This window comes from Lagopus muta, chromosome 5 (assembly GCF_023343835.1).
Source record: "Lagopus muta isolate bLagMut1 chromosome 5, bLagMut1 primary, whole genome shotgun sequence".
NCBI lineage: Eukaryota > Metazoa > Chordata > Aves > Galliformes > Phasianidae > Lagopus > Lagopus muta.
In genome coordinates this window covers 53,787,587-53,813,171 of record NC_064437.1, presented here as the reverse complement: position 1 = coordinate 53,813,171, position 25,585 = coordinate 53,787,587, and the positions used below count along the sequence as shown (strand labels likewise).

Below are 25,585 nucleotides of genomic sequence, written 5' to 3'. Positions count from 1 at the left end.
TATCCCTCCAGTTCTGGGAGACTGAACTTAGTAGCTGGTTCTAACATCAGGGGGAGGAAAAAAAAAAAAAAAGAAAAAAAAAAGATGATAAAATAAAAATTAAGATCCTTTTAAAAATCAGATGTGGCATAAGAAAAAGATGTCAGACTGCTTAAAACATATACCCCATTTGTGCAGTGAATTCAGCATAAACTGACAACACAACTATCTTTTAAAGTGTCAGCACCCAGCAGAGCATTTGTCGAGTCTGACCTCATGCTGAGTTGAGGTCAACATGAGGAAAAATAAGCGACTGTCAAAAACATCTCCAAATTCCTGGGAAATTCAAGCAATGTTTCACTCAAATAAATAAATAAATAAAATTACAAAGCAATCTTTTGTACGTGTAGAAGCTCCTCAGTGAAACAGAACTTCCAAGTCTTGCTGCCACTTCTAGCAGCTCTCACCAGATCCCGAATCAAGTACTCCTGGTCTCTCTCAGCTGGATGAGCTGGAAGAAATTTGCATGCACACACATACCGAGAATGTCCCTTGTGAGTTCCATCCTCAGGTATGAGACACGTCAACTGAGGTCAAGGGTTTGACAGAGAGCCCAGATCTTGCTGAAGCCTCCTGCCAAGTCTACAGATCCCAGTATTTTACAGAGTAACACAGCAATCTGAAATAAGATCAGTTTCTGAAGAATAAGCTGGTGCTCTACAGGTTTTCTTTTATGTCAGGCTGTTGCCCAAGATTGACCGACCTGCAAGGAACACCCCTACAGAGGCCAAGCATTTGGTAAAGGTAGGAAATGCTCATAAGACACTCTTCACAAACACAGGACAGTCCCCATGGCTCCACTTTTACACAGGTTGTGCCCAGCATAAAACAGCCACTCATGCACAGAAGACACAGATTCACTGTTGGCAAAAGACCACATGGTGGGACAGCAATCTTAGAAATGCCCTAGTGTCATTCCAGAAGGGCCCAAGATCCTCCTCAGTGAGTCGTATTGAGAAACAGAAACACAGACCAACTCTTCTCTGTAGTCAACAGCACAGATTGAGACATTTTACCAAGATCTGAACACCTCTGCCAAGTCCTTTACCAACACAGTAAAGGATCAAAACGCATGACTGAAAACGAAACATCAAGTAAATTTACCCAGTTCAAGCCCTAAAGATTTTCTGAATTGTAATCAACATCTGCAGCCAGCCAGCAAAAATATAAAAATCCAGCAGCCAAAGGGAAGGGCGTCACCAATGTATCCCTCTCTAACATATAAACACTCTGAGAACTGTATCAAAGTTTGTTTTGTAATAACTTCTTCGTGAGAGGGTCGAGCTTTAGTGATCTAGGAAGCTGTGGATAAGCCTCAATAACTGAAAATGCCTTTTGGTGCGCTTTCTCAGTTCTCCCTGGGGAATCTTGACTTTCGGAGGAATATTAACACGAAGCATGCAAAATATCTCGTGGACTGTTTATAACCTAATGGCTCCAAATGTAACCTTAAGCGCCATTCTGTGAAGAGTTACCCACGTTTAGCAATTCGAGCAGGAGAGCGCTGCAGCCCCCAAGCAGCCCACTACCACCACCCTTCCATTTGTTTTGTTCACTCATTTTCACATAAGACAGCTGTTTTACGGTGGTATCAGTGAAACACTGCTCAGAATCAGGCCAGTATAAAACTCAAGGTGGCATCATTAGCTGGTAGAATCATTCCAAGGATCAGTGTTTAGAAATGTTTGTTCACAGGTACAACCAAAGCTGAAAGGCTTCAGTGCTTGCTTACGTGGTCCTGCATGGTTAAGTTAGTGGGTTGCTGTGCTTTGTTTTTTTTTTCCTGGAAAACAGATTGTGAAAGAAATGCTTCATTAAAAGACATATGTGAAAATCATCTGGTTCCCATTGGGTGAGCTTACTGTAAATCAAGTTACCTTTCTGGAAGCTCAATATATATGTGCTAAATGAGAGCAAAACTCTCATGGCTTCACAATCAGAATTCAAAGAGTAAGATGATGCAAGAGTTAAGGTTTTCATTGCAATGTTAGTTTAGTCAATTATACATCCTTAAGCTTAGAAAAAAAAAAAAAAGTAAGAAGGAAAGAGTGTTACAATCTGTGAAGTCAATACTTGCGTTAAAAATACTCATGGAAAAAATCGAGCTGTTTGCTTTCCAGAAGCCACTATTTGGTCTTTCCTACTTTTGCAAATTAGCAGAGGCCTTTCCAGAATTATAAATAAAACACTGAAAGCTCCATGTGACTTTCCCATATGTAGTTTTTCAACAGCCAAATTATTTCCCCTCTTCCATCCCCACTGTTTGCATACTAAGGCAGCGTTTGCCAAGCTTCACTCAAGAATTTTTAAACCAAATTTGAAAAATCAAGAAAATAAAGATTTTGTCAATATACTTTAATGAGAGAGACAATTCATAGGAAAGGTTAAACTCAGGAAAGGAAGTAAGACCAAGAAAGAAAAGTTTTGCCATCCACGTATAAGGGATGTCTCTGTGGCAGTACAGAAGATGTGGGAAATGGTGGGAATGCCGATTTTATCTCCTCTGGGCTTTTAAGAGCAGTGTATTTAGCCATCCCACTTCTCCACCTGTTCTCATACACAACACGCTCTTCACTCATTGAACAAACAAATGGACCTAACCCAAAAAGTGGGAGAGTTGGGTTAAGAGAGCATCTCAGTTTTATCCAGATAACTGGCAGACAGTGTACAGAAGGGATTTTCCAGTCTGCTGCCTTTCTGATTGCCTTCATTCCCAGCACAATGTATATGAACATTCAAATACCCAATATCCATATGACTTCCATGCTATTTGTCACATCCAGAAAACACGTGGAGGTGATCTGAAACCAAGCCTTCAGCATTCTAAAGGGTGAGATATCGGGCTACATCTACAAGAAGCAATGTGGTGGTAGGGAATTCTGAGCCGGAGGATGCAGCAGGCAAGGCAGAAGAGCACATGCTGGAGCAACAGAAAGGATCCTCTCCTGGAAGAGTAGGTAGAGGACAAAGCACAGAAATTCACCTGAACAGTCAGAGCAGCCCAACAAGGAAGACAAGAAAGTCACCTGGCACATGACATTAAGACTGCTATATTAAACCATGCCCCAAAGCAGAAGTGTGACATACGCTCTTCTCAGGACACCAAAGTATCTCTTCTCCAGTTTGAGTTGCAGCACAGCATTCATTCCTACTGACCTCACTTTTCTCCTTGGAAGACAAACACACCCACAGTACTATCTTGATCAACGCAATCTCAAAACGTCCTTCATGGCATGGAACAGCTCAATAAAGTGGAGCACAACAGAAGCCTATTCTGAAACGGCTTGAAATTCTTATGTTTGATGTGATCTACATCAAGTCTCACTAATTTCTAAATACCTCTTTGACACCAAGACTGAAAAAGCCATGGCTTTCCACTTCATTGAGCTTCACTAGTTGCGGTCCACATTCTGTGTCACAGAAGCCTAGCATGAAGACTTGGATCAAGACTCTGCAAACACATCACAGCTGTTTAAAACCATGAGAGAAGGTGTCCTCTGCACATCGTGAAAAGCAAGAGGAAAGATGTTCTGCATTCATTCTTTACAGTCTTGTTCAGTCATGCTGGATGCCTACATGACTCTTAAGTGATGGTTATTTCCTGTTGACAAATATGTTCTTCTGCAATCTACTTCATCTGTTTTCAAAAAATACAATTTTTTTTAACATTAGGCCTTTTTTTTTTTTTCTTTTTTCTGTAACACCTCTTATAGCCTTTAAATAACACAGAATCAGGACTCCAAATGACTCGTGGTCCATGTTCACTTGACACTGAACTTCATGTCTGGCAAAGCCTCGCTATTTTGTATTATTTTCCCTCAATAACATTTATGGTATCAGAAGTGGAGGCAGAGTAATTAATATTTGTAGATAACATCTATTATTTTACACAACACAAAAGATTCAACATGTTTTTTCACGCTAGTTCAGTGTTTGTCTACATATGTATCAGAATTCATACCTAAGTGAAAGATCACAGGTTTCAAAATTGGATATTGCATGACTCAGTGATTGGTCAATAATGAAGGAAAACAGATACAAAGCTGTAACACCATTTGTGAGAGTTAGAAATTATAGATGACTACCATGTTTTTCGGAGCAAACTTCAGAAAATGAGCAGAGCAAATGGGTAACTTCCTTTAATTTATCCCCATTCCAAACCAAGGATGGAAAAAACCCATAATGTTCCTTTTAACTCCTCCACAGCAGCAAGGAGACTGAAAGCGTAATTCACCCTGATACTTTCTTGTAAAAGGAGGATTTCATTGTTAACTATAGTAAACACCAGATTTATATTTTCCCTTGCAGCTTGCCAATCTCGCCATGACTCAGTTTAAAAAAATAAAAATAAAAAGAGGTTTCCTTTGCACTTCAGTAGCTCTCCTTTTTTAATCTCCAGCAAAAAGATGGATGATAATTTATGATTTCTAGTCACGCACCATTTCTGGTTGAAATCACAGCAATAAATAGAAACGTAAAAGACAGACCAAAGTTGTTCTGTGGTATCCCACTGCAGCTAAGACCGAAACTTTATAGTACCTTTATAAAGCAAATCAGCATTTAACAAAAAACCCTCAATGCTTCTGAGCCACTTCATTGTAACAGAATATTCTAAGAGGAAAGTAATAAATAACTGACCAGTTGTCTCTGAGACAGTCAGAGAAATAGCAGCAATAAGCAGCATCAGGAACGAAAGTGAACCACCTCATAGCTTCTCCCCGGTTGCCAGGGCTCCATATTGACCTAAGACAGACAGTTCCCTCCTCAATCCTTGCAGAACACAAACATATAAAGACGTTAAGACACGCAGCACTGACAACTCAGTCAAAAATGCCACAGTGACAGCTCAAATCCTGTGAGTGGTTTGGTCTTTTTAATGTCACTAAATATCTTCTTATTTCCCTCCCTCTTCCCCCCCTCATATTCATACCTTATAAAATACCTTTTGTACCTCAAAACACTGAGGGAAGCCAGCAGTGATTTCCCATGGGCTGCTGCCCAGCACTCTGGGGAAGGGAAGCCAACTCAGATGTCTCAACTCAGGAGCACAAAGAAAGAGAATACTTGTACCGGCTTTAACATCTCTTTTCTTCACATCTGGAGGTCTCTGCTAACAGATTCTAACAATCAGGACACCAGAATTCAGCATCTTCAGCTTCTTTCCTGAAGGACTCCAGATACTGATTCCTGATACGCTGCCAATCTGGTCCCTGTAACAAGCCAGACAGCGTTCAGGGAATGGTCAGGAAAAGGTTGGGAAGCAGGAGGTGGTGGCAAGCAGTTTGGGCTCCTGGCTGCAGGGATTCACAAGGCTTTCTATGTCCCAACACATCTAGCAGAGGATTTGCCAACTTCAGAAAAAGGAACCAAAAAGATGAACTACGGCACTGTGCGAAGCCACAGGACTGAAGTATTTCACACTGAAGTATTTCAAGCTCTCTACAGTTTGGAGAACATATAGTCCTGTTGAGTTAGCATAAGTACTGCATGTTACCCTAAACTAAAGTCTACAATTCCTGACCAGAAATGTGAAATAAAAAGCAAGGTTTAGAAGTGAAGCTTCGTACAAAGATTCTCAAACAAATGCTGGAAGAGACAAGGAAAGAACCTACCCAACCACACACCCATCCAACCATCCATCACTCTTCTGAAGAGCAGCTCTCAGGAAGAACTGGGGAAGCACTCTGTCCAGAAATGCTTCTGATAGCATCCAAAACCCTCTGTCAAATTCTAATATCACTCACACTCTTCAAAGTCTAATTCTTCCTGTACTGCCTTCAAAGACTCTTGCAATTCAAAAGCCATCTGAGAGTTCATTAATAATACCACATTTAACTAATGCATTTGCTTTTCTGGCCAATGAGGTCACTTTTCTGCATTGCATCCTATACAGCAAACCACATGCTCCTCTGAATAAACACTACTGCTATTATTTCTAAAGCACTGACAACCATGTAGATTTACAGCCACATACAGAAGCCAAATAAAAGTTCTTGCTCTAGAAAAATCTGCTTCTAGTCTTTACTTTCCACTTGAATCCATAATTCTGAGCAGCAAGCTCTGTCTTTAGTTGAAGCAACTACGCATAAATCTGGATGAAAGATGTCAAGAGTACAAAAATATCCATTACCACTTTGGACTAGATTTGAACTGGTGACCGAATGATGTGACACTTGATAGCTCTTTAACAGTCCTATGATCGCAGAGGTTTGCATCAGCAAATATTTAAATCCCAGGAGACGCTACTTCCTGCATAGGAAAATGTTAGATAAATGAAATCTTCAGAAATAAAAGCTTCTAGATGTGTGCAACTCCAAAAGGCAATTGAAAGACTAGTCACCAGATTCCCATGGGTTTCTGAAAGACCCATATATTACATGTGTCCAAGCACACAATTTCATGCCAGAAGTCACAATTAACAAAGTTCAGCCTTCATTACCAGACAAGGGATAAACACAGCAAATCCAAAGAAGTTTCCCTTGTGTCTTCAGAATCGCACAAAAAAAATTCAAGACAGTTTGGATTGAAATACACAAACAACTCCACACTGAGTCAGTGATTAAGAACTAATATCAGGACCATCTGCTTATCAACTGCATCATACCAAATAAGCAGAGCCAGGCATCTAACACCCATCCCACCAGAGCCATTCAGGCTCTCGCAACCCACGAACCTTGCATCAATAGCCTGGAGCTCTGCCAGCAGATAGGTGCAAGTCCCGGTAAGGTGTGCACGCACCTCACCTGATTTGAAAGCAGCAATCAAGTTTCCACTTGAGGTGAAGCATCCCGTAACGTTTTATTGGGTTGCAAAAATGTCACCGTGGTATACATCTGCTGGAGAGGCAGACAGAGCCAAAAGCATAATTAACAACTCCCATCAGAGAGCACATCCTGTGTCACATTTCTAACGAAGCGCTGCATATGCATAGGTGCTCCATTTCATTGGAGAGCCTCCTCATAAAGAAATCCCCTGATCAATAGCAATGTCTTTCACCTTCCTGATGAAAAATAGCACTCCCTCAAACAGCCACCAGCCCTCCTCCCTGCGCCCACAACAAGCTCCATCACAATGGTGACCATCACCACAAAAAGGCTCTCCACAAGAAGTACTCATGCAGCTCTCTGCCTGCCTGGGAGATGCAAACTCTTTCCCTGCATTTGTTTATAACTGCAGACATACTTCAGATGCCCTACGCTTGCTCATTCAACCACCACAGACATACTAGCCAAAAACCTCTTGCCATCCATGTGTAGACAGTCACGTTCTCCAGTTTGTACCCAAGGGGCATGCAATTTAGGGCTTGCCAAGGAAAGCTGCTTATCATTGTTAACTTTAACTATATCCTATATAATTAAAAAAGCTTCAAGAAAATAAAGAAAAATGTAATAAAAATTACTAAGACAGATGTGATAAATCTTCCAAAATCATCAAAAACGATCACAGTAAATGCTTTGAAGAGTAAGGAACCTGGTTTCATAAACACACTTCTGATTAACCCTTTTGCAGCTTTAGAAAAGATAAGATCTCTGTTGTTGCTGAGCATATCTGCAAGAGCTTGCCAAGGAAAGCATGAGCAAGCAGCTTCAAAGGCAGAATGACGTACCTATGGCAGTAAACCCTAATCCTCACTGTGGAAACCACGCAACTGAAGTTAGTCATAGAAAATGGGATTAGAAATTCTAAAAGAAAACAAGGGGCTGGAGGAATCAGCAGCCATCCCAAAATCACGTTGAAAAACTTGAGCAACTTTTAAATAACAACTGTCCTCAGAGTGGATAAAGAGGGGAGTAAGTCTAACACATCCCACAGGAAACCTGTAGTGGATAGGGACCGTTCGGGTCAGCTCAAAACCTTGAACACTGGCCCTGATGGAGGCTTAGAAAGGAGTGAAGGTGCCAGCAAATACCAGCGGTCACCTCCAGAAGTCCAAGGGCATGAACCTCTAGCAAAAGGGCTTTCTGATTTGCACACATAAAACATAGCAAGGATCAAAGCAGAATGTGCTTTTGCACATTTGCTTTTGCAGAGGCTGAGGTAGAGTCCTAAGAAACTATCTGGGAAGCCTGGCATTCTTCTTTCCACACTTCATAATGCCATGCATCTGAGAATGTTGCAACTGCTCAAATGACCACCTTCGTGAGCATCACCCACAGCACATGGCAGTAATGCAGAAGTGAAGCCTTGGAGAGAACTGAGGCAGTTCTCCAAGCAGACACAGTTAATGTGACCTCCAGCAGTTCCTCATGTTTTTTCACATGTGTCTGTAACTTCCCAGACAACAGCACTGCCTACTTTCCAAAGACAAAACCAAATCCAAATTACAAGTTTACATAGCCCATGCGAAATTCAGGTTTTGAAGAACGTTTTCATTTTAGGACAAGCTGATTTTCTAACTCGAGACAATCTTTGGAAAAAAAAAAAAGAAAGAAAAAAAAAAAGTCTGCAAGGATGCCCAGAGAGATCCTGAAACAACAGTTTGGAGGAGTTTCCAGAGAACCTCATTAGCAAGTACAAGCACCTAATCCTGATCATTTCAGTAGATAAAAATTAAGAGAACACAAAGACTTGCATCAAGAATAGGAAGGCAGTGGGAAGAACAAAGACAAGCAAAGAGAGAAAAGAATAAAAGAATACCGTGAGAAAATAAAGAAAAAAAAAAAGGAAAAAAAAAGGCAGACTGTTGTGATCTTGGTGTTGATGAAATCTGGTCGATATGGAAGATGACCACAAGGTACTAACCAACACTGTGATAACAGAGAGTATATTCTCCCTCTGGTTGCACTGGAAACTCACTGGGGCTCTAGAAGTATCAAGTCTTCGAGAGATGAGTATCTACTCTAGCACATGGACCATGAATGGAAGGAGATGCAATTTTCCACCCCTCCTCCCAGGACTATCACTTGCATTTATTTAATCAAGTCAGAGTCGTCAGATTTCAGGAGCTTCCTCCACATTCTGCCCAGATATCACGTTCAGGATTTCTCCTCTTTAGAAAATCCGGCTTTGGTGAGATCCAAAATCAAAAGGAAATGTGAAGATGTATTGGGCACCGCAGCTTAGGAGCAATTCTTCATGCTGAGCAGAGCACCATGGGGATCTCCAAACTCCCTGCATGTCCAAACTCACTGCAAGAGCCAAGCAGCTGCGTTATCTTTCATTTAGAGTTGACATCACCATGCAAGCCTTCTCTCCTTTACAACCTTACAGGCTTCAACTGAATCCTGAGAAAGAGAGACCTCGCAGCAATGAGAAACCACATGGTAAGACCAGGCAGTTCCCAAAGCCAAGGCTGCAGCAACTTGGAGCAAGGCACATGAATCCAGAGGACTGGGAGAACTGCTTATGCAGAGTCCCTGCAGTAAAAGGATAGACACTCAAGGGCCTCCCCATACAGTCCCTCTGAATCTGAAAGGTAACCAGACCTGCTCAGGGACCCAGAGACATGGCATGAAGGTTCAGCTTCCAGCAGCAGCAGGATCCTGATCAAAGAGTACAGACTCTTTGCTATACTTGGTTAAAAAATTAAAAGCAAGGGAAGTCAGAGCATTTCACACTCGGCTCAGTCTCTCAGAAGATGAAAGCAAAGAGGGGATTTTTTTGTTTAAGTACTTGCTTAGAAGTTCAGTAAAAAAAAAAAGTCCCCTTAGCTTCCCTTCTGTGTTTAGGCAGAGACTTTTTCTATATTTCCAGTGTTGCGAAATAGAATACAGAAGAAAACAAATCTACTTTGCCTACACAGTGGGGAAAAAAAAAGCGACAAAAGCTCATATAAATACATGCATGTCCCTAAAAACAGATGCACCTATCAAAGCATCATTGCAAGTTTTTTCAAGTTGAGAGCCTAGCAACTCCCTGTACTTGCTGTTAAGAACAATTTCACTCAAAAGTAATAAGCAGAGTTCACACTAAGTGAACGTAACAAAAGAACTTGGCTTTACTTGGCATGTAAGAAGCCCAATTTGCAAATGCTACCCATGGCCAGCTATTGAAAACATGGGCTGAAGAGCCCAGAAGGCACTGCAATGAGTGACTTAAGTGGAGGCACCCTACACCCACCAACATTCCTGCTGAATGAATGTGAAATCTGCAAGAATTGCTTTTATTTATCTTACTAGAAGCGTTTCTTGGAAGAGCTGGAAAAAATTTATTTCAGATGGATTTTTCAACTGAGAACAAAGTTGTATTTATTATAATTACGCACTCTCCGCTGAGGCCTGCCTCGCTGAGAAAGAACATTAAATTCAGCTGCACACGAACTCACGGAAATGACCTTTTGAATGAGAATGCTGCAACGAGAGACTCAGAGAGCATTCTCCCTAAATAATGCCCCACTGTTTGCAGCTTGTGATTAGCATCTGACCACTGATTTCAGCTGCTACTTACACAGGCACAAGTCCACATGAGGTCAATCTGCTGAGAGTAAGTCACGCTTGCTGCAAACAGCAATATGGAGAACAGGACTTGGGAAACTATTCAAAGTCTCCAGTCCAATTTGTTTTGATGAACATTTATTAACCATCATGTGGCAGCATAACCTTGGGAGGCACTTTGAAGAGGGCTCTTCTGTAGGATGCACACTACATAATTTGAATAAGAAGCTCAAAGGTGTTATTGGTACTCACTATTAATGAGAGCAACGAATGCATGGAGGAACACTATTTTCACTCACTATTTTCAGAAGGACTTGAGGTTTATCTGAAAGGCTGCTGGATGGAAAGTCCAAGCACGTCAGGATGGAGGTGTGCTAGACCTAAAGAACCAGGCAGTCAAACCAGCAGGTCCATTTCATCACCTGAATGAAAAAGTGCAATGTGAAAAGGCAGGAGGTGCTTGTTTGGAAATGGAGGGTGTCTCTTTGGTGTGCAAATGTAAAACGTCCTCCTCACACACATCAGATCACCTTGCTCTTCAAAGAAAGTTTGGCTATTATAAAGGTATCCCATCTTCTAAGAACTTAAAACAGATGTCTGAGCCTTCCCAGCAGCTGAGTGGCTGGACAGTTGAACTCACTGCTGCCAAAGAAAGCAAGGCAAGCTTGCGTGCTGACGTCCATGTCTAGGGGGCACTTGGAAGCTGTGCTGCCTGCCTGGCCAACACCACCCCCATGCAATAGGACCTGCTGGCAGCGTGCTCCCAGCTCCTCTCCCCTCCACTCTCCAAGGCATGTACAGCAGGCTCCTGTGGTTCACAGCCATCCAAAGGTTTTTGCTTCGTGGTTCACAGGTCTAGAAAACAGACTCCCCTGTCTAAGCATCTGAAGATTTTTAAAGCCAAAATGCAGCTACGAAAACAGTCTGTGCTGCCAGTTTGGGTTCTGTGCTCACTTTGCAGAACCTGTGTTAGCATTGCAGAGCTCTGGTTTCACAGCCTCACTCACTCAACCTGCTGGTTGAGTCCCAGGCAGCTCTGCCTGCCACTGTCTCCAAGGGGAAGGCAGTATGTGAAACTCAGCTTCCTGACTGCAGAGCCAATTAACCAGGAGCTGCGAAGGAGGAAAAGCTCTCACTTGAGTATTTGTCCTCTGTGCAGCAAACACAGCACATGCCATGCAAGGGGAACAAAAGCTGGAGCCTCTTGTATTGTCCTACGTTGATGATTTACAGCAATGCCTTCCAGACAAACAGAAGAACAGCTCCCACCTGAGCACAGCAGAAGCCAAGAACCATAAAACCACGTCTCAACGATTAGGTAAAAATTGACCATAGCACTGGAGGCCATTGAAAACCTCTAGACCGAAACCTTGCAGAAGAAACAGGAGTTTCTTGGTTAACTAATAACTGAGACCTGAAGGCTCTCATTTAGGCCCCCAGCTGAAGAGGGAAATTACACAGCATTCACACACCTGGTGCCACACAACCTTCTCTTATTCTGACCCACACAAAAACTCCACAGCTCACAGTGCATCCACCACCTGACATGAGGACACTGGGATGAGAAATGCGAAATTGTCTGCTTAATATCACACAGTCAGCCTGGATCAGAGCTGAAGAGCTCTTGCAAAAAGCAGCAGTGTCCCGAAGGAAAGACCCAGGAGCACAAAGTGCATTCTAAAAAATCATTATTTTTGACAGTATTTTTAAATTCACCATAGAAGGAAAAAAAACCCTCTGCAAAACTAACAAAAATGTTTTTGTTTTCGTTTTTTTTTTTTTTTTTTTTTTTTTCCATATCCCTCCCTCTCATCAAAAGCTCTCAGATGCGAAATGCTTGCTCTTGGGGCAGGGAAAAAAGCTGACACAAAAGCAGTCAGACCTGCAATTAACAAGTTAATGGGATGAACTGGGTAAAAGCAGTATTTTTAAAGCCTATTCCTTTAATGAAAGACATTAGACATTAGTTCAAAGCATAAACAAGTTTTACCTTGCACCCTGTCCTGCAGGGAAGGAAAGTGCCTTCAGAAGAGCTGTTGGCAGACAGTGCCTGTGCAAGAGAAAAGCTGGTGATAAGGAAAGCTCTCACAGCAAGGACACAAATAAACAAAATTTAGGGGCATTCATTTCGGAGTCTGACCATAAAATGCCACAAGAACTTAAAGTTTCCTATGAAAAGCAATGGAATGACAAGGAGAATTACTCCAGGCTTTCCTGGATGAAATCTTTCATCTTCTAATGAAAGGATGGTCCTTGGGCTTCGCAGGCAAGGGACAGACCTGGGGGCACAAAACTGGTTTGCAGAGCCTAACTGGTCCTGCGATTACACTGGGAAGGCCTGGGAAGGACAAAGCAAAATAGCAAGAAATGCTGTAAAATAAACCACAAACTCAAGAGGGAAATTTAATAATCAAATACACGAGATGGAAAAGATTCCTAATGGATGCTCCTTTTCCTTACAAAAACAGGAGGTGAACAAAGGGACAGAACAATCAATACAGACAGAAAAAGGAGAGAGAAATAATTTAAGGGAAAACTCATTTTTGCCACTGCAATTTCAGGCAGGCTTTGTCTGAGTGCAGGCGCTAAGTGTCAGTAAACAGGGACAATCAGCGGTGACAGATGTCTGCAAGCCTGCTTTATCTCAGCTTCAGATCGAAGGAGGCTGAAGAGCCGAATGAAAGCTGTTGGTGAAGTTTGTTTCTCCTAAATAGGCAGAAGTCAAAACGACAAGGTAATCTGAAGACAACACAATGCACCCCCAACCCTCCTCCTCCTCTTCAGCGTTTGCTGCTTGAAAAGCAGTCTGCAGCCTAACCAACAGACAACCAGCAACAAAGGGAGGAATTCATCACGCAGGGCACCCAGACATGACTCATGACCTTCGTACATTCAGGTAGCTGCACTAAATGCTTTCCAAGCACAGAGCGAAGGTCCTTCTGATCCTATCTAAAGAGACTTTTCTCCCTGCAAGAAGGGGTGAGAAGAACACATAAGAGTAACTTTCCCTGTGGGTCTACAACAATTGATGCGCAGGACACAATGAAGTCAGCCCAATACCCAATGGCCTTGAAGACAGGCTGCATTCTTAAAAGGTTTTTCCCAGCCTTTGTAATGTCCCTGTACAATACCCACCACCTCCTCCAGGCCCTAGGTAGTGTTTAATCCTCTTATTCTCCACCGGTCATTCACAATCCCTGGTTAGCTCAACCAGCTGGGATCCATGTGCCCACAGCCAGTGCCACCGAGCTGTCACAGGCGCCGATGGATGCAATGTTAACAGCCTGATCTGAAGGATCCAACAGACAGCTCCCATGTTGGCCATCACCCAGCACAGGGGCTTAAAGCAGATCCCACAGAAGGGAAAAGTTTCCAAGTACCCAACTACTGATGCACCATTAACAAATGAAAACTTATTATGAAGAGTCAGGACACAAGAGAAAAGAGCCAATCAGTTCTGCTCATTAAAAACCCTCCGCAGTGCCTGTGGGCATACCATTCATGTTTGAGTTTCCCCACTTCCAACAGGCGATGCTCAACACCTTTTGCACAGGGAAAGCTCAAGATGGTGGTGAGATTCCTGCTGAAACCCTCTCTTTGTCACCATCTCTACAGCTCATCAGTCTGCAGTTCTGTCTGCAGTTTGGCCAGCAGGAGACCGAAAAAAAAAAAGAAAAAAAAAAAGAAAAAAAAAAGGTAGTCCTGTAACCACTAGAACTCTGAAAGCTGACCTCTCATCAGTTTGCTCCATGAGGCTGATTGACATTGCAGGCCAGCAAATCAAACAATCAAACTCCAAAGTGAAGCCTTTCCCAAAGCTAGGGTGTGCATCCAGTCCGCTGACCACCAACTCACAGATTTGCCTGTACTCAATAAGCTGGCAAGGTCAGGCACATGATGGAGCTGTACGTGTCCCTGTTCATTGCAGGGGAGTGGGACCAGATGGCCTTTAAGGTCTCAACTCTAAACATTCTATGATAAAAATTGCATCACCACTAGTGATGAACCTTCCATCTCATAGCAGTGCAAAAGAATAAAGAGGAATGAAAGGAGAATTTCTTGAGGTAAAAGCTTTCCTCTGCTTGTCCTAAGGATTGTATCCATGATCCTCACAAGGGGCTTTCCAGCACTTCCCCAAACCCAACACCCCATTCCTTGTAAATATCTGTTGTAGCTCACCATACCTGCCTGCCTCTTTGCAGCCCATCAACATCAGGAGATTGGCAGTATGTGAAATGGCACATTTCCTGAAATCATCCCAACATTCCATGCTGCATGCTTGTTTTCTTCCGGCTTGTAAGCACAGATCAAAACCTGGCCATCAGGTTGGCTGCATCACACAACTAGCACATTGCCCATTTATGAACAACTGCCCTTCCATGGTTGTCCGTCACCAGCCTGGATTCAAGGAACTGCTTCTGAGATGTCCCTGATACGCTGGGTCCTCACAGCCCCATCAGTAGCCTGCCCAGTCTTCAGGGATTCATGAACCCACAAAAACAATGCCAGACAGGAGTGTGTACAGCCATAAAGTCACTAGTTAAACACATTACCAAGGAGGTTCTTATGCAACTAACCAGGAAAGGTTACCTGGTTACCTCTTGTCCCCTGCAGAATAGGGCAGTGCGAGTCACAGGAACACCTCCAAACCTGCATGCTGTCAGGAGACAGAACAAAGGGCCACCTGCAGCAATGTGTTACCAACACTCCAGGATACGTCTGACAAGGACAGATCTGCACAGGCACAGCCGGGACCAAAGGGCACAGCACAGACACCGTGGGACAGAGGATGAGGCCAGAAGATGAGCCCATCACTTCTGGCCTAAACAAACACCCTGCTCTCGCCTAGGGCACACAGGACACTTTCAAACCAGGCCTTCCATCTGCTGCACAGCTGTTGAGATGCAAAGAGAAATTCTTACAGCATTGTGTGCGATCGTGAGGGCAGCTCACAAATGGAAGAATGTTAATCAGTGTGGAAGCATGCTATCCAGATGAGACACTGGAGCACAAGGAGGTATAACCACGATGGTATGAGCAGTCCTTAATTCAATCTGCTCAGTTACTTAGTGGCTCTGCTCTGAGGAAGTACAGGCCGTACTTTGATCTCTGCTGCCTCCTGCCAAAACTGGGGAAATCAGCAAGCCAAAAAGCAAGAGTCACAAAGATACTTCAGCAGGCAAAATACAGCTCTGGGGTTGTATAAGCACTTCTCCTCTTGAAGGACCCACAGCATTTCAGGAGGCACCAAAGTGCTACTGCAACTAATTACCTATACATTAACTGAAAAAGCTGGCATATTTTGAGATGGGTCTCTCTTAGAGGTGGATAACTAAAGCTTTGCTGCTCACACACCACCTGAAGTGATGCTCCTAAAAGGTCCCAAGCGCTGGCAGGTCTGGATCAAGCCTGGTAACTTCATGTGTGGTCACAGCCAGCACAGCCCTGAGCACAAACACTGCTAAAGGGGTGTCAGATGCACCAAGTCACGTCAGGCCTGTCCTGGACACGAGGCTCCTCTCTGCCACCCAGATGAATCATCTCTCAAGTCACAGCATTTCAAGAACTCTTCCATTTGGAATGAAATGGGCCTTTAAGGAGATCCGTGCTTCTGTCAGATTTTGGCTCAAAACCATCTTATTAGAGAAAGACAGATTCCTCAGGCTTGCCACATAGTTAACATTCACTTAAATCTCTTGTTTTTAAAGAAAACAACAGTTGAGAAAACGATGTGATAATTAAGCTGCTTGCAGTGGGAAGCAGATGGCTGGTCAAATAACCTTTAGTCTGCCCTGTAGGGATGTACTGCAATAGAATCCGCAATAGAATAATGATTAATGCTCAAAGTTTAACACTACAAATTTGATCAAGCTTGTTTTTTAAAGATATTTATTTTAAAAGACATTCTAATTCATTTCTTACTTCCCCACTTCCCTCTCCCTCAAGCCGCGAGGACAGCGCACAGCTAATGCTATACAAGTGCAGCCATAACGGGGCATGGCCAGGTTTCTTTTTCCTGTGTTTACTCTGATCTTATTTTTGTTACACAACTGCAACGTATCTTCCCTTAATCTGCAGATAAATGCTCCAGTTCCTGTTAACGGAGCTTTGTGCTCCATGGTGAGCACACAGGCAATGAACAGTCACAGGGGCAGGTAAAGAACTTGGACTCAGGATTGGTCTGCGCTAATTATCTTCATTCTCTTCCACCTGCCACCCAAAACAAGACTTCATTAAAAGAAAGGTCTTCTAAGATCCTCAGCAGCCTGGACTTATTTTAACCTGAAAAAATCAGACCCTCCTGCACAGTACAGCATGTTCTCAGCAATGTTTGCTCAGTGTGGCTAGGCAGCACAGCTCCACCTCCTGAATTATTTAGAGGACACATTTCCTGCAGCACCTCCCAGCCTCAGACCTCCAGCTCAGAGAAGCACAAACCCTCAACAAGCCCTCCCCAGCAGCAGAAGCAAGCAGGGCATTGCAGCTGTCTGAGATGGAGGTGGCAGCAGGCAGCAGTCACCATGGGCAGTGAGGGCAGCCATGGTCTGCAGAGACCAAGAGCTGAATGCTGTCAGAGGTCTAGCTAAAACCGTAGGAACCCTTGGTGCAGAGATCTTCCCAGGCCAGCACTGCTCACCACTACAAGCGCATCACCTCCAAGGAAATCATACTCTAAGGCAACATGAAAGCAGACAAAGTTGAGTTACATTCTCATTTCCCAGATCACACATTATTCAAATATATATATATGCATATCCCACATTACTCAAAAACGACAGTTTTTGAGTGGGTTGCTGTCAATCTGTAGTATGCTGTGAGATAATACCAGCTCTTTGACAGACAGTCTAAGATCTGAAATAAACCACATGAGTTTTATATAGACAAACTATGAAAAGAAAACGAGTAAGAGACACATCCATATCTAAATGCTGTAAAGAAAACACAGGCAGCCAAAGCTCTTCTCTCTCACCATCACGTACTGTACTACCCAAGACTTACTATTTTAGGACTACTTCTGGTGCACTGATTGGAGGGGATACCTACAAGTCAGATACGTGTATGAATACTTCTTCCTTTTCTACTTCCATTTCCTTTCCTCTACCTGTTTCTTGGCTAGTGCACAAGCTGTACAGGGAGTGTCTTTCACAACCTTCAAGGCAGATATATTGTTCTTATTAGCATTTATAGGGTTGAAGACCTTCGCAGCTTTTGTCTAGACAATCCTAGCGCCCGGCTGCCACTCACAGCTGGAACACCACAACACCTTGTGCCTATATACACTCAGTTGGTATATGTTGGTTTGATGGTGGAGCAGAGCAAGCGTTGGGACTTCCACCAGTTCAGGGCAGTTGAGACAACATGGAAAACACACGGTTCAGCACAACCCTGCAGCTCTCTACTGCAGCAAAGGCCAAATCACAGCAAGAAAATTTCGGACGGCACTACCAGTTGGATGGTTGGACTGAATGATCTTAGAGATCATTTCCAACCTTAATGCTTCTATGATTCTAATTACAAAGCCTTTAAAGTCTGTCTGGTACTCCCAGTGCCCTGAAAAAACAAGATGTAAAACATCTGTAGTCAAACTCCTCACCTCTCTACTCACAACAGAAGTCAGAAAGATTTCCAATGGACACCTTTCCCAGAAAGAACACTCCACACCAGTGTCCCAGAGAAACTGCACACCGAGTAACCACAGCACCTGTGGTCTGCAGGCACAGATCAGTATCCAGGAGGACTTAGAACTTCAGTAAATTCATTCATATAATCTGTGGAGGTCTAGATCTTCAACAAATACAAAACGCAGTTCCTGCCTCCTAAGCAGACCATCAAATCTGAAGGCATCCTGCTCAATTTATGCTGTGCAGAGAATGAAAAAGACATAATGACGCCATGAACAGCAGGTTCCAGGTTGTGCATGGGACACCTGGCCCAGCACAGCTGTATATCAGCAACACTGAGCAAAGTGAAGGTCTATGGATTCTGCAAAGGGCAGTCTAAGAACACTGCTGGAGAACATCATAGCACAGGCACAATATTGAGTAAAGTGACGAAGGAGAGTGAATGAACTTCTTCAGAACCCTATAGGCATGAAGAAGGCAATCAGAACCTACAGAGACAAGGGCTGCTTCCCATCATCCTGGCTGAAACACTCTCCCTCCTTCCTTCCCTTGAGGAACACGGTTTTGTGGGCATGGTGGTGACGGGCTGATGCATTGGACTAGATGATCTTAGAGGCCTTTTCCAACCTTAATGACTCTATGATTCCCCAAAGCTGAGGCTCACCCCACACTTCCTATGCAACACCAACCTCCTTTGCCCGGGCAAGCCCTGCTCCCTGGGCCAGCCACCCCTGCCCTGTCACCTCCCAGGTGACACCCGCACCTGCCAGTGCCGCAGGCCGGTGCCCTCACCGCGGCTGCCGTTCTCTCTGCAGCCCCTCCTGCAGCCTACAGCAGCTCCGACCCATGCTGCTCCTCCAGCCCCAGCACGGTCCCAAACCCCGCTCCCTGCACCCCCAGCTCCATTTCAGTCCCAAACCTCGGCAGACCCCCCAGACGCTGCCCCCTGCCCACGATTCGCCCGCTGACAACCCTCGCCCCTCGCAGCCAGCTGTCGCTCAGGACCCCCCAGCACACACTGAACCCTCCGACCGGCGCCCCCCGGGCTGCCTCCTACCTGGGCGGGCTCCACGCTGGCGGGCAGCCCCTCGGGTAGCGCCTGAAACAACATCAGGGCCATGGCGGCGCGAAACCTCCTCGCCATCCCCCCCACCCCCCGCTCCCCGCCTCCCCAGCCCGACTGCGGCCCGGGACGGGAGCCGAGGGGGCACCCCGCGCCTCGTCCCGCCCCATCCGATCTCTGACTGGGAAGACGGCGCGCGATTTGGACGGCTATTGGCTCGACACGCTATCGTTCAGGGCAGAACGGGGAGGGGCGGGGTCCGCTTGCAGGGAGCTGCCATCTTGAGTGTGGCGCTGCGGAGAGGGGGCCCGGGGTAGTGTGATGGCCGCCATGTTGTGAGTGGCGGAACTGGCTGGAAGGGGGATGTGGGCGCTGCCCCTTGTGCCTGTGCCCCGACGTGGCGTGCAGCAGCTGTCTCACGGCTGTCAGGGCCTCTCTGGTGGCCCTAGAGCGCCCGTCCCCATCTGCTGGCCATGTCTTGTGGTGGCTTTAAACCTTGCTCAGCCTCTCTGCAGTGCACACAGGGAGCCCCAAAGCCAAGCAGCCCACCCAAGCCAGGGGGTTCACCAGGGAAGGTGTGTAGGATGGCAGCTAAAATGGCCGCAGTAGCAGCAGGCAGAAGCAGTGTTTGCTGTCAGCTGCTGCTGATGTCAACAACGCTGCTAGCCCCACACCAGGCCCTGAGGATGGGGCAGCAGACTGCAAAGCCACTTCTTCCCCACCGTGGTGCCAGGCTGCGGCAGTGCTATGCTCCCAGCCCTGCATGCTCCTATTCAGCTGTACCCAACTGCCACGCTTGGGTCTCCAAAATCCAGCAGCTTGGTGAGGGCTGCTGGGGCTGCTGTAGGGAGCCACAATGGGAGAGGAGTGGCACGTGGAATGGATGTCCCACCACGGACGTGTCCCAGCACAGCCATCCCCTGCCTGGGCTTGTCCCAGGTGCAGGTGGCAGCACTTGGGGATCACTCACAGCTCGTGGGTAGCGTGCAGGCTTTGTGCCATGCCAATCCCTGAGTGCCAGGCAGCCCCCACAGGGGATTGGCACGGTGATGCTTGTGAGATGCTCTGATAACATACTCAGAAAAGAAAAATAATCAACTGAGCAGCTTATCTCCTGCCCCTGGGATTTTTCAATCAGGGCGATACTTAGGGCACACCTAACCCTGCACCCCTGCGAGCGTGGGCTGGCAGCAGTTAACCCATTGGGCACACACCCTGCATGCTTAACCTGGGTTAAGCACCTCCAGCAGCACTTGGGCAAGGATCTGGGGCTGCTGATCATTCATCGAAAGAAATTTTGGTCTTCTGTGACTCACCAGCCCTGCTGCAGCCCAACAGAATGTCTTTGGTCTGGTTGTTATTAAAAGAAGGTTGTAAACATGCTGCAGCACCATTTCAGCCATGCAGAGCTTCGCCCCTTTTCCAATCCTGCCCTGAAATTACAAGTAGGAAGGAGGCAAAAGCCAGAGCATGGGACAAGCCCAGATTGGGAGTGACTCATCACTGGAGTGTAATTAACATCCGCAGCTCTTCACAAATAGGGCTGAGTCCGGCACTGACTTCTGGCAGTGAAGTTTCCTTCCTATTGCAGCAGTGTGATGCAGAGCCGATCTGAATGGAATCTGGCAGCACAGGAACACGCTGTCTGCAACCACCTGCCGCCCTCCACATTGTTCTGGAGCTGTGAGTGGCAGAGATGGCAGGAATCCTCCCGTGGAGGCTCCTGCTGCAGCTTAAAAACCTAGACACCCTGCTGTGCTGCTCTTGGCCAGAATCAACCTGTGCAGGTCTGAAGAGGGAATCCATTGCTATCAGCTTGGTGGTTTCTGGCTTGAGGACAGTGCTGGTCAGCCTCATACTCATCCCAGCACAGACCAACCCTCTTCTTGCCCAGTGCATTGTGTGCACCCCATCCTGCTGCCCAGGACTAAGAGGAGAGGGCAGGAGGTAGCAACAGCTCTCCAAAGCATGCTTTCTGTGGGACTTTGCATTATAACTGTCTCTGCATTTGCAAGCACACTGAACGCTCCTTGGACCCAGCTCCATTCCAGGTTGCTGAATGTACCTTTCTGAATGTGCTCACAGAAATTTGGGGTGTAGGACAGGAGCAATCTCAATGTAGGAGTTCAGAGAGCAGTGATGTCTTCCTATGGCACTCAACCAGAGAGACATGGTTTGTTTCAGATGCAAGCACAGAGCCCACACCTTCCCTTTTTCCAAGGCAGGTATGACCTATGTACCAGCACTGTCCAGGGAAGCAGGTACCCAAAGACCAGCCAAAAGCAACGCCCACAGCTGTTTTAAAAATCACTATGTTTTATTTGCCAACCCCCATCTCTGTCATTTAAAGCCTGAGTTCAAAACCCAATGGCTTAGTGACCCTCCCCGTGTGAGAGGGGCCAGAATCAAGTGTTTCCCAAGTCCTTGGTCCTACCACAGGAACAGTGAGGCACAAAATGGCAAGGTGATGCCTGGCTATCATACTTAATTCAGAGCTTAAAAACAATTAGGTATTTGTCTTTGGGATTGTGACAATCGCAAAGTGAATAAGATCTGAACCAGAGAGCAAGGAAGGCACAGTCCTAGCACTGGTCCCAGGACTTTGATGTGTTCCCCTACACAGGGGACAAGTCTTTCCCACTCACTGTGGGGGCTCCAGCTCTTGCAAAGAGGCTCCTGCAGCAGTTTAAGGCAGCAGTGTGGTTTGGGGTGGGGGAAATGGGAGATGATCCCAGCTCCACTTCCAGACTGGGTTAATGGGGGCTGCACCATGCATCCAAGCCCTGCACTGGCACAGGGCTGGCAGTGTTGGGGGCTGGAGGGCTTCAATGGCTCCCCAGGTAGCCTCTATTCACAGCCCTTTGTTAAAGTAGACAAATGGCACTTTGTCCCCGTGCTTGGTCACGATGCTGTCCCGCAGCTCCGGCTCAAGGTCAGCCAGTGCAAGAGAGCTGTGGGGAGAGGGGACAGACACTGAGGCCATCATCCTGTTCCTCTTGGAAGCCCATCAGGACGGGCTGTGGGGAGTGAGGGAAAGAGAAAGGCTCCCATGGAAAGCCATGGACAGGTACCATCTCTGAGGGAACAGGGCACAGGCTGCCGGCACCATGAACAGCAGGCTGTGGGCAAAGGAGAGTGGGTGTTAGCGCTGGGGCTGCATACCCCGAGCTGCAAGGTCCCAGCCCAGGACCCAATTTAACAGAGCTCAGGTTGGAAGGAAAGCAGTTTTGCCATCTCTGCTGGGTGGGGTCTTTTTCCAGGGTGACTTCAGGCATCCTCCGGAGCCACACTGTTTTTTTGAGATACTCACAACCCACCACACAGCAGCACCTGCAGCGGCGCGTGGAGAACCCGGATCCGCTGCAAGGGATGAGCAGGGTCAGTCCCCAGCTGACTGCCACAATCCCACACCCAGAGCAGCAGCAGGAGCTCACCTGCATGAAGGGGAACATCTCCAGCCGCTCCATGATGATGGGCAGAATGACTGCATGTGGGGAGAAGAGTGAAGGACTCCACCAGCCCATGCAGCTCCATCAGCTCTGGCCAAGCTGGGAGCTGCAGGGTTGCAGTGCGGATCTGGCCCCCATCCTCATGCCGCACTCACTCATGCCTGGAGCTGCCATAGTGATCCTGGAGACCACAACCTGCGCAATGCCTTTCACTGCTGCTCTCTGCAAGGAAAAATGGCTGCTCAGCCTTGCTGCTGTACACGTGTCCCCATTCCCATGCCTGCTCTCCCTCCCAGAACACTCACCCTGGAGTGCCCAAGCTCATTGTTGTCCTCATCAGTCACTGATATCCCATGGATGATCTCCCTGTGGGAACAGCAACACAGTGGCCCTGGGCTGTGCCACCCCTGGGCTGATGCTGCCACCTTCAGGGTATGGCTGACACAGGGACCCCCACCCCATGGAACACTCCAAAACTTCTTCAGCTCCAACAACCTCCCTGCAGTACCAGGACATCACAGACTACAAAATGGACATCTTCACCCCAAAACCGCCCTCCTGCTTTGTTGATGCTGGGCCATCCCACCAGAGACACTCTCCCAGACGCAGGGTGGTGATCACACAGAACCCATCCCACCTCCTCCGTCCTCCCTCGGGGCCGGGGAGCGGAGGCAGACCCCAGGTGCACTCACTGCTGCCTCATCATTGGGATGTTCACGCAGTTGGCAGCAGCTACAGCTGCAAAAGGGACCCAACGGGCAAGCAAAGGAGGCGCACGCTGCAAGATGGAGGATGGGATCAGCATGGGGATGGGATGTGGCCAGATGCTGCTGCAACCCCGTCTCTACATACCTTGGTGTAGAGGTTGAGTCCCACAGCAGTGGCCAGGGCTGTCGTGGTGGCCGTGACGTAAGCCACTCCTATTTGCCTGGTGATTTGCAACAGATGCATGGGAATATAAAACAAAACGCTGTCTTTGACACAGAGATCCTGCTCTTTTGGTGCCTGAACATCTTTTTGGCACATCCCACAGGCATCAGGGGTCCCATCCCAGGGGCACACTCACGCCAGAGAGATGGGGGACGCAGCATTGCGGTTGGTGTAGTTGACAATGGCATTGAAGGACTGGTTCACCCACTGCCAGAACACCACAGCCGGCACTGTCCTGCAGAGGGAAAGGGCACGGAGAGTGCCCAGGGGCCATCAGGGGACAGACAAGATGCCCTCCATACCCTTGTCCTGGTGTCTGCCGGGGGAAACTGAGGCACTGCAGCCTGAGGTCAGGAGTGCAGCAGGGGAAGGGCTGGGAAATGAAATGTGTCTGAGAGGGTCCTGCAGACAGCACAGGAGGTGGCACAGCCCTGAGGGGTTTGGGATGGGGACGAGATCCAGGGCTGAGGTAGGCCTTCAGTGATGGGAGCAGCAAGCACATGAGGACAGAGGTATCTGAGGGTGACCCACTCCTGGGCTCCTAGCACTGTCTCAGGGATACCAAGGAGAGACATTAGTGCCCCTGGAAGAGCTGAGGGCTGTCCGGGCTGTGTCCCAACTTGTGTCCCCAGCTCTCACCGGTAGAACTGCAGCATGCAGCCAGTGATAGCCATGCCACCTGGCACCTGGAAGGACATCCTGCCAATGAGGTTCATCTTCTCACCGCTGTCGGGGTGGAAGGCCGAGTCGTACAGCTTCTTGGCATACAGCAGCTGCTCCCGGCTGCTCCCCGGCGGCACCATCCCAGCCCTGCAAGCCCAGAGCCGCGGGAGTTCAGCCATGATAGCTCAGGGCTCCCAGAAACCCAATAAACATCCACAAAACCACCTCTGACGGATCATAGAATTGTTTGAGTTAGAAGGGCCCCTTACAGGTCATCTAGTCCAACTCCCCTGCAATGAACAGAGACATCTACAGATCGATCAGGGTGCTCAGACGCTGCACCAGCACTCGGGCAGGAGACAGGCACACCTCCAGCACCGCGCCGGTGCCACCAGCACACACTCACCTGCAGCCTGCCACCACAGCCTGTGCCCGGTCCAGCTCCCGCTCCGGCACCAGCACGGTGCGCGGGTCAGTGATGTTGAAGAAGTGCCACAGCCGCCCCACGAAGGTGCTCTGGTCCCAGCGCGGGGCGTCAATGTCGAAGCCGAGGGGCACAGCAGCCATTTCGGGATAGTGCTGCGTTGCCGTGGAGCGTTGCACCGGGTGAACTGCTGCGGGTTTATATTTAACGTCTGGGTTGGACTTTCAGCGGCCCCGTACCCAAGGCACTGCCGCCACCGGCCTCCAACAGTGCTGCTGCAATGCACTGCATTCTCCCTGCACGAGGCAGCCCTCAGCGGGACTACATCACACTGCCCTGCAAGTGTTTCCCTCTGGGTCACTGCACGGCATACCCTCCACGTGCACACTCATCCCCGCGGTACTGCACTATGCTCCGTGTCCCTGCAGCACTGCAGGTCGCTGGTAGAACATTGCACCCTCCCATGCCCACACTGCAAGCCCCAGAGCACCTCCTGAACCTCTCGTGGCATTGCACCCTCCGGTGCCCGCACTGCACAGCCGTACAGGCAGCTCAACAACATAGTGCACCCCCCCACGGCACTGCACTGTACTACACCGCACTGCACCCTGACCACTGCACACACCTCCACGGCATGCTCCACGTTACGCTACCCTGCACCCCATCAGCACTGCATGCTTCCAACGGGGCTGCGTCGCACTCCCCCCGCCTTGACACCGCCTCGCAGCGCACCGCTGCCTGCACATCCGTAGAGCCGCACAGAGACCTCGTGACGTGCATAGCACTGCTGTGCATAGTCATGCCGTGCATAGCACTGCTGTGCATTGCATCTCCCAGCAGCGCATCACGCCGCCCGCACAGCCCCACTCAACCCGCGCGCCCCATCCCCACGTGGCCCTACCTGCGCGGCCCACAGACCCTCGGCGCGCCGCGTGGCCGCCTTCAGCCAATCAGAGCGAGCCGAGAGGCCGCGCCCACCTCCCGGCGACGGGAGGGGAGCGAGCGCTCTGTGGATGGGAGCG

At 47.6% G+C, this 25,585-nt stretch overlaps 2 protein-coding genes across 6 annotated transcripts in view; both read right to left on the bottom strand.

Moving 5' to 3' along the window:
- WBP1L (WW domain binding protein 1 like) overlaps positions 1–19,197 on the bottom strand; it is a 49,703-nt gene extending 30,506 nt beyond the window's left edge. The window contains exons 1-2 of one of the 5 annotated variants that reach the window (XM_048946629.1): positions 19,092–19,170; positions 12,403–12,462 (exon numbers count right to left, since the gene is read on the bottom strand). In XM_048946629.1, coding sequence (XP_048802586.1) covers positions 12,403–12,462; positions 19,092–19,154 — 123 coding nt within the window. In that variant the 5' untranslated portion in view covers positions 19,155–19,170. Of the gene's footprint in view, positions 1–6,782; positions 6,875–12,402; positions 12,463–19,091 lie in introns of those variants that run through there. The other 4 variants (XM_048946630.1, XM_048946635.1, XM_048946631.1 and 1 more) reach the window with 4 other exon arrangements.
- A 2,200-nt stretch (positions 19,198–21,397) lies between these two features.
- On the bottom strand, positions 21,398–25,581 carry SFXN2 (sideroflexin 2). Its single transcript, XM_048946636.1, has 12 exons — positions 25,465–25,581; positions 24,546–24,753; positions 24,116–24,286; positions 23,613–23,711; positions 23,399–23,474; positions 23,239–23,324; positions 22,852–22,912; positions 22,702–22,768; positions 22,532–22,581; positions 22,408–22,457; positions 22,169–22,216; positions 21,398–22,048 (listed from the first exon to the last, which is right to left on the bottom strand). The coding sequence occupies exons 2-12, from the start codon at positions 24,704–24,706 to the stop codon at positions 21,949–21,951; spliced, it is 969 nt and encodes a 322-aa protein (XP_048802593.1). The 5' UTR covers positions 24,707–24,753; positions 25,465–25,581; the 3' UTR covers positions 21,398–21,948.
- Positions 25,582–25,585: the final 4 nt, after the last annotated feature.

What these genes read in the sequence shown, in the direction of transcription:
- SFXN2 (XM_048946636.1), bottom strand. Translation starts at nt 24,706, where the DNA reads ATGGCTGCTGTGCCCCTCGGCTTCGACATTGACGCCCCGCGCTGGGAC. An exon ending in GCGTCCCCCATCTCTCTGGC is followed by an intron (nt 23,475 to 23,612) that starts GTGAGTGTGCCC and finishes GCAAATCACCAG; the next exon opens with GCAAATAGGAGTGGCTTACG. An exon ending in TATGGCAGCTCCAGGCATGA is followed by an intron (nt 22,582 to 22,701) that starts GTGAGTGCGGCA and finishes CCCCACATGCAG; the next exon opens with TCATTCTGCCCATCATCATG.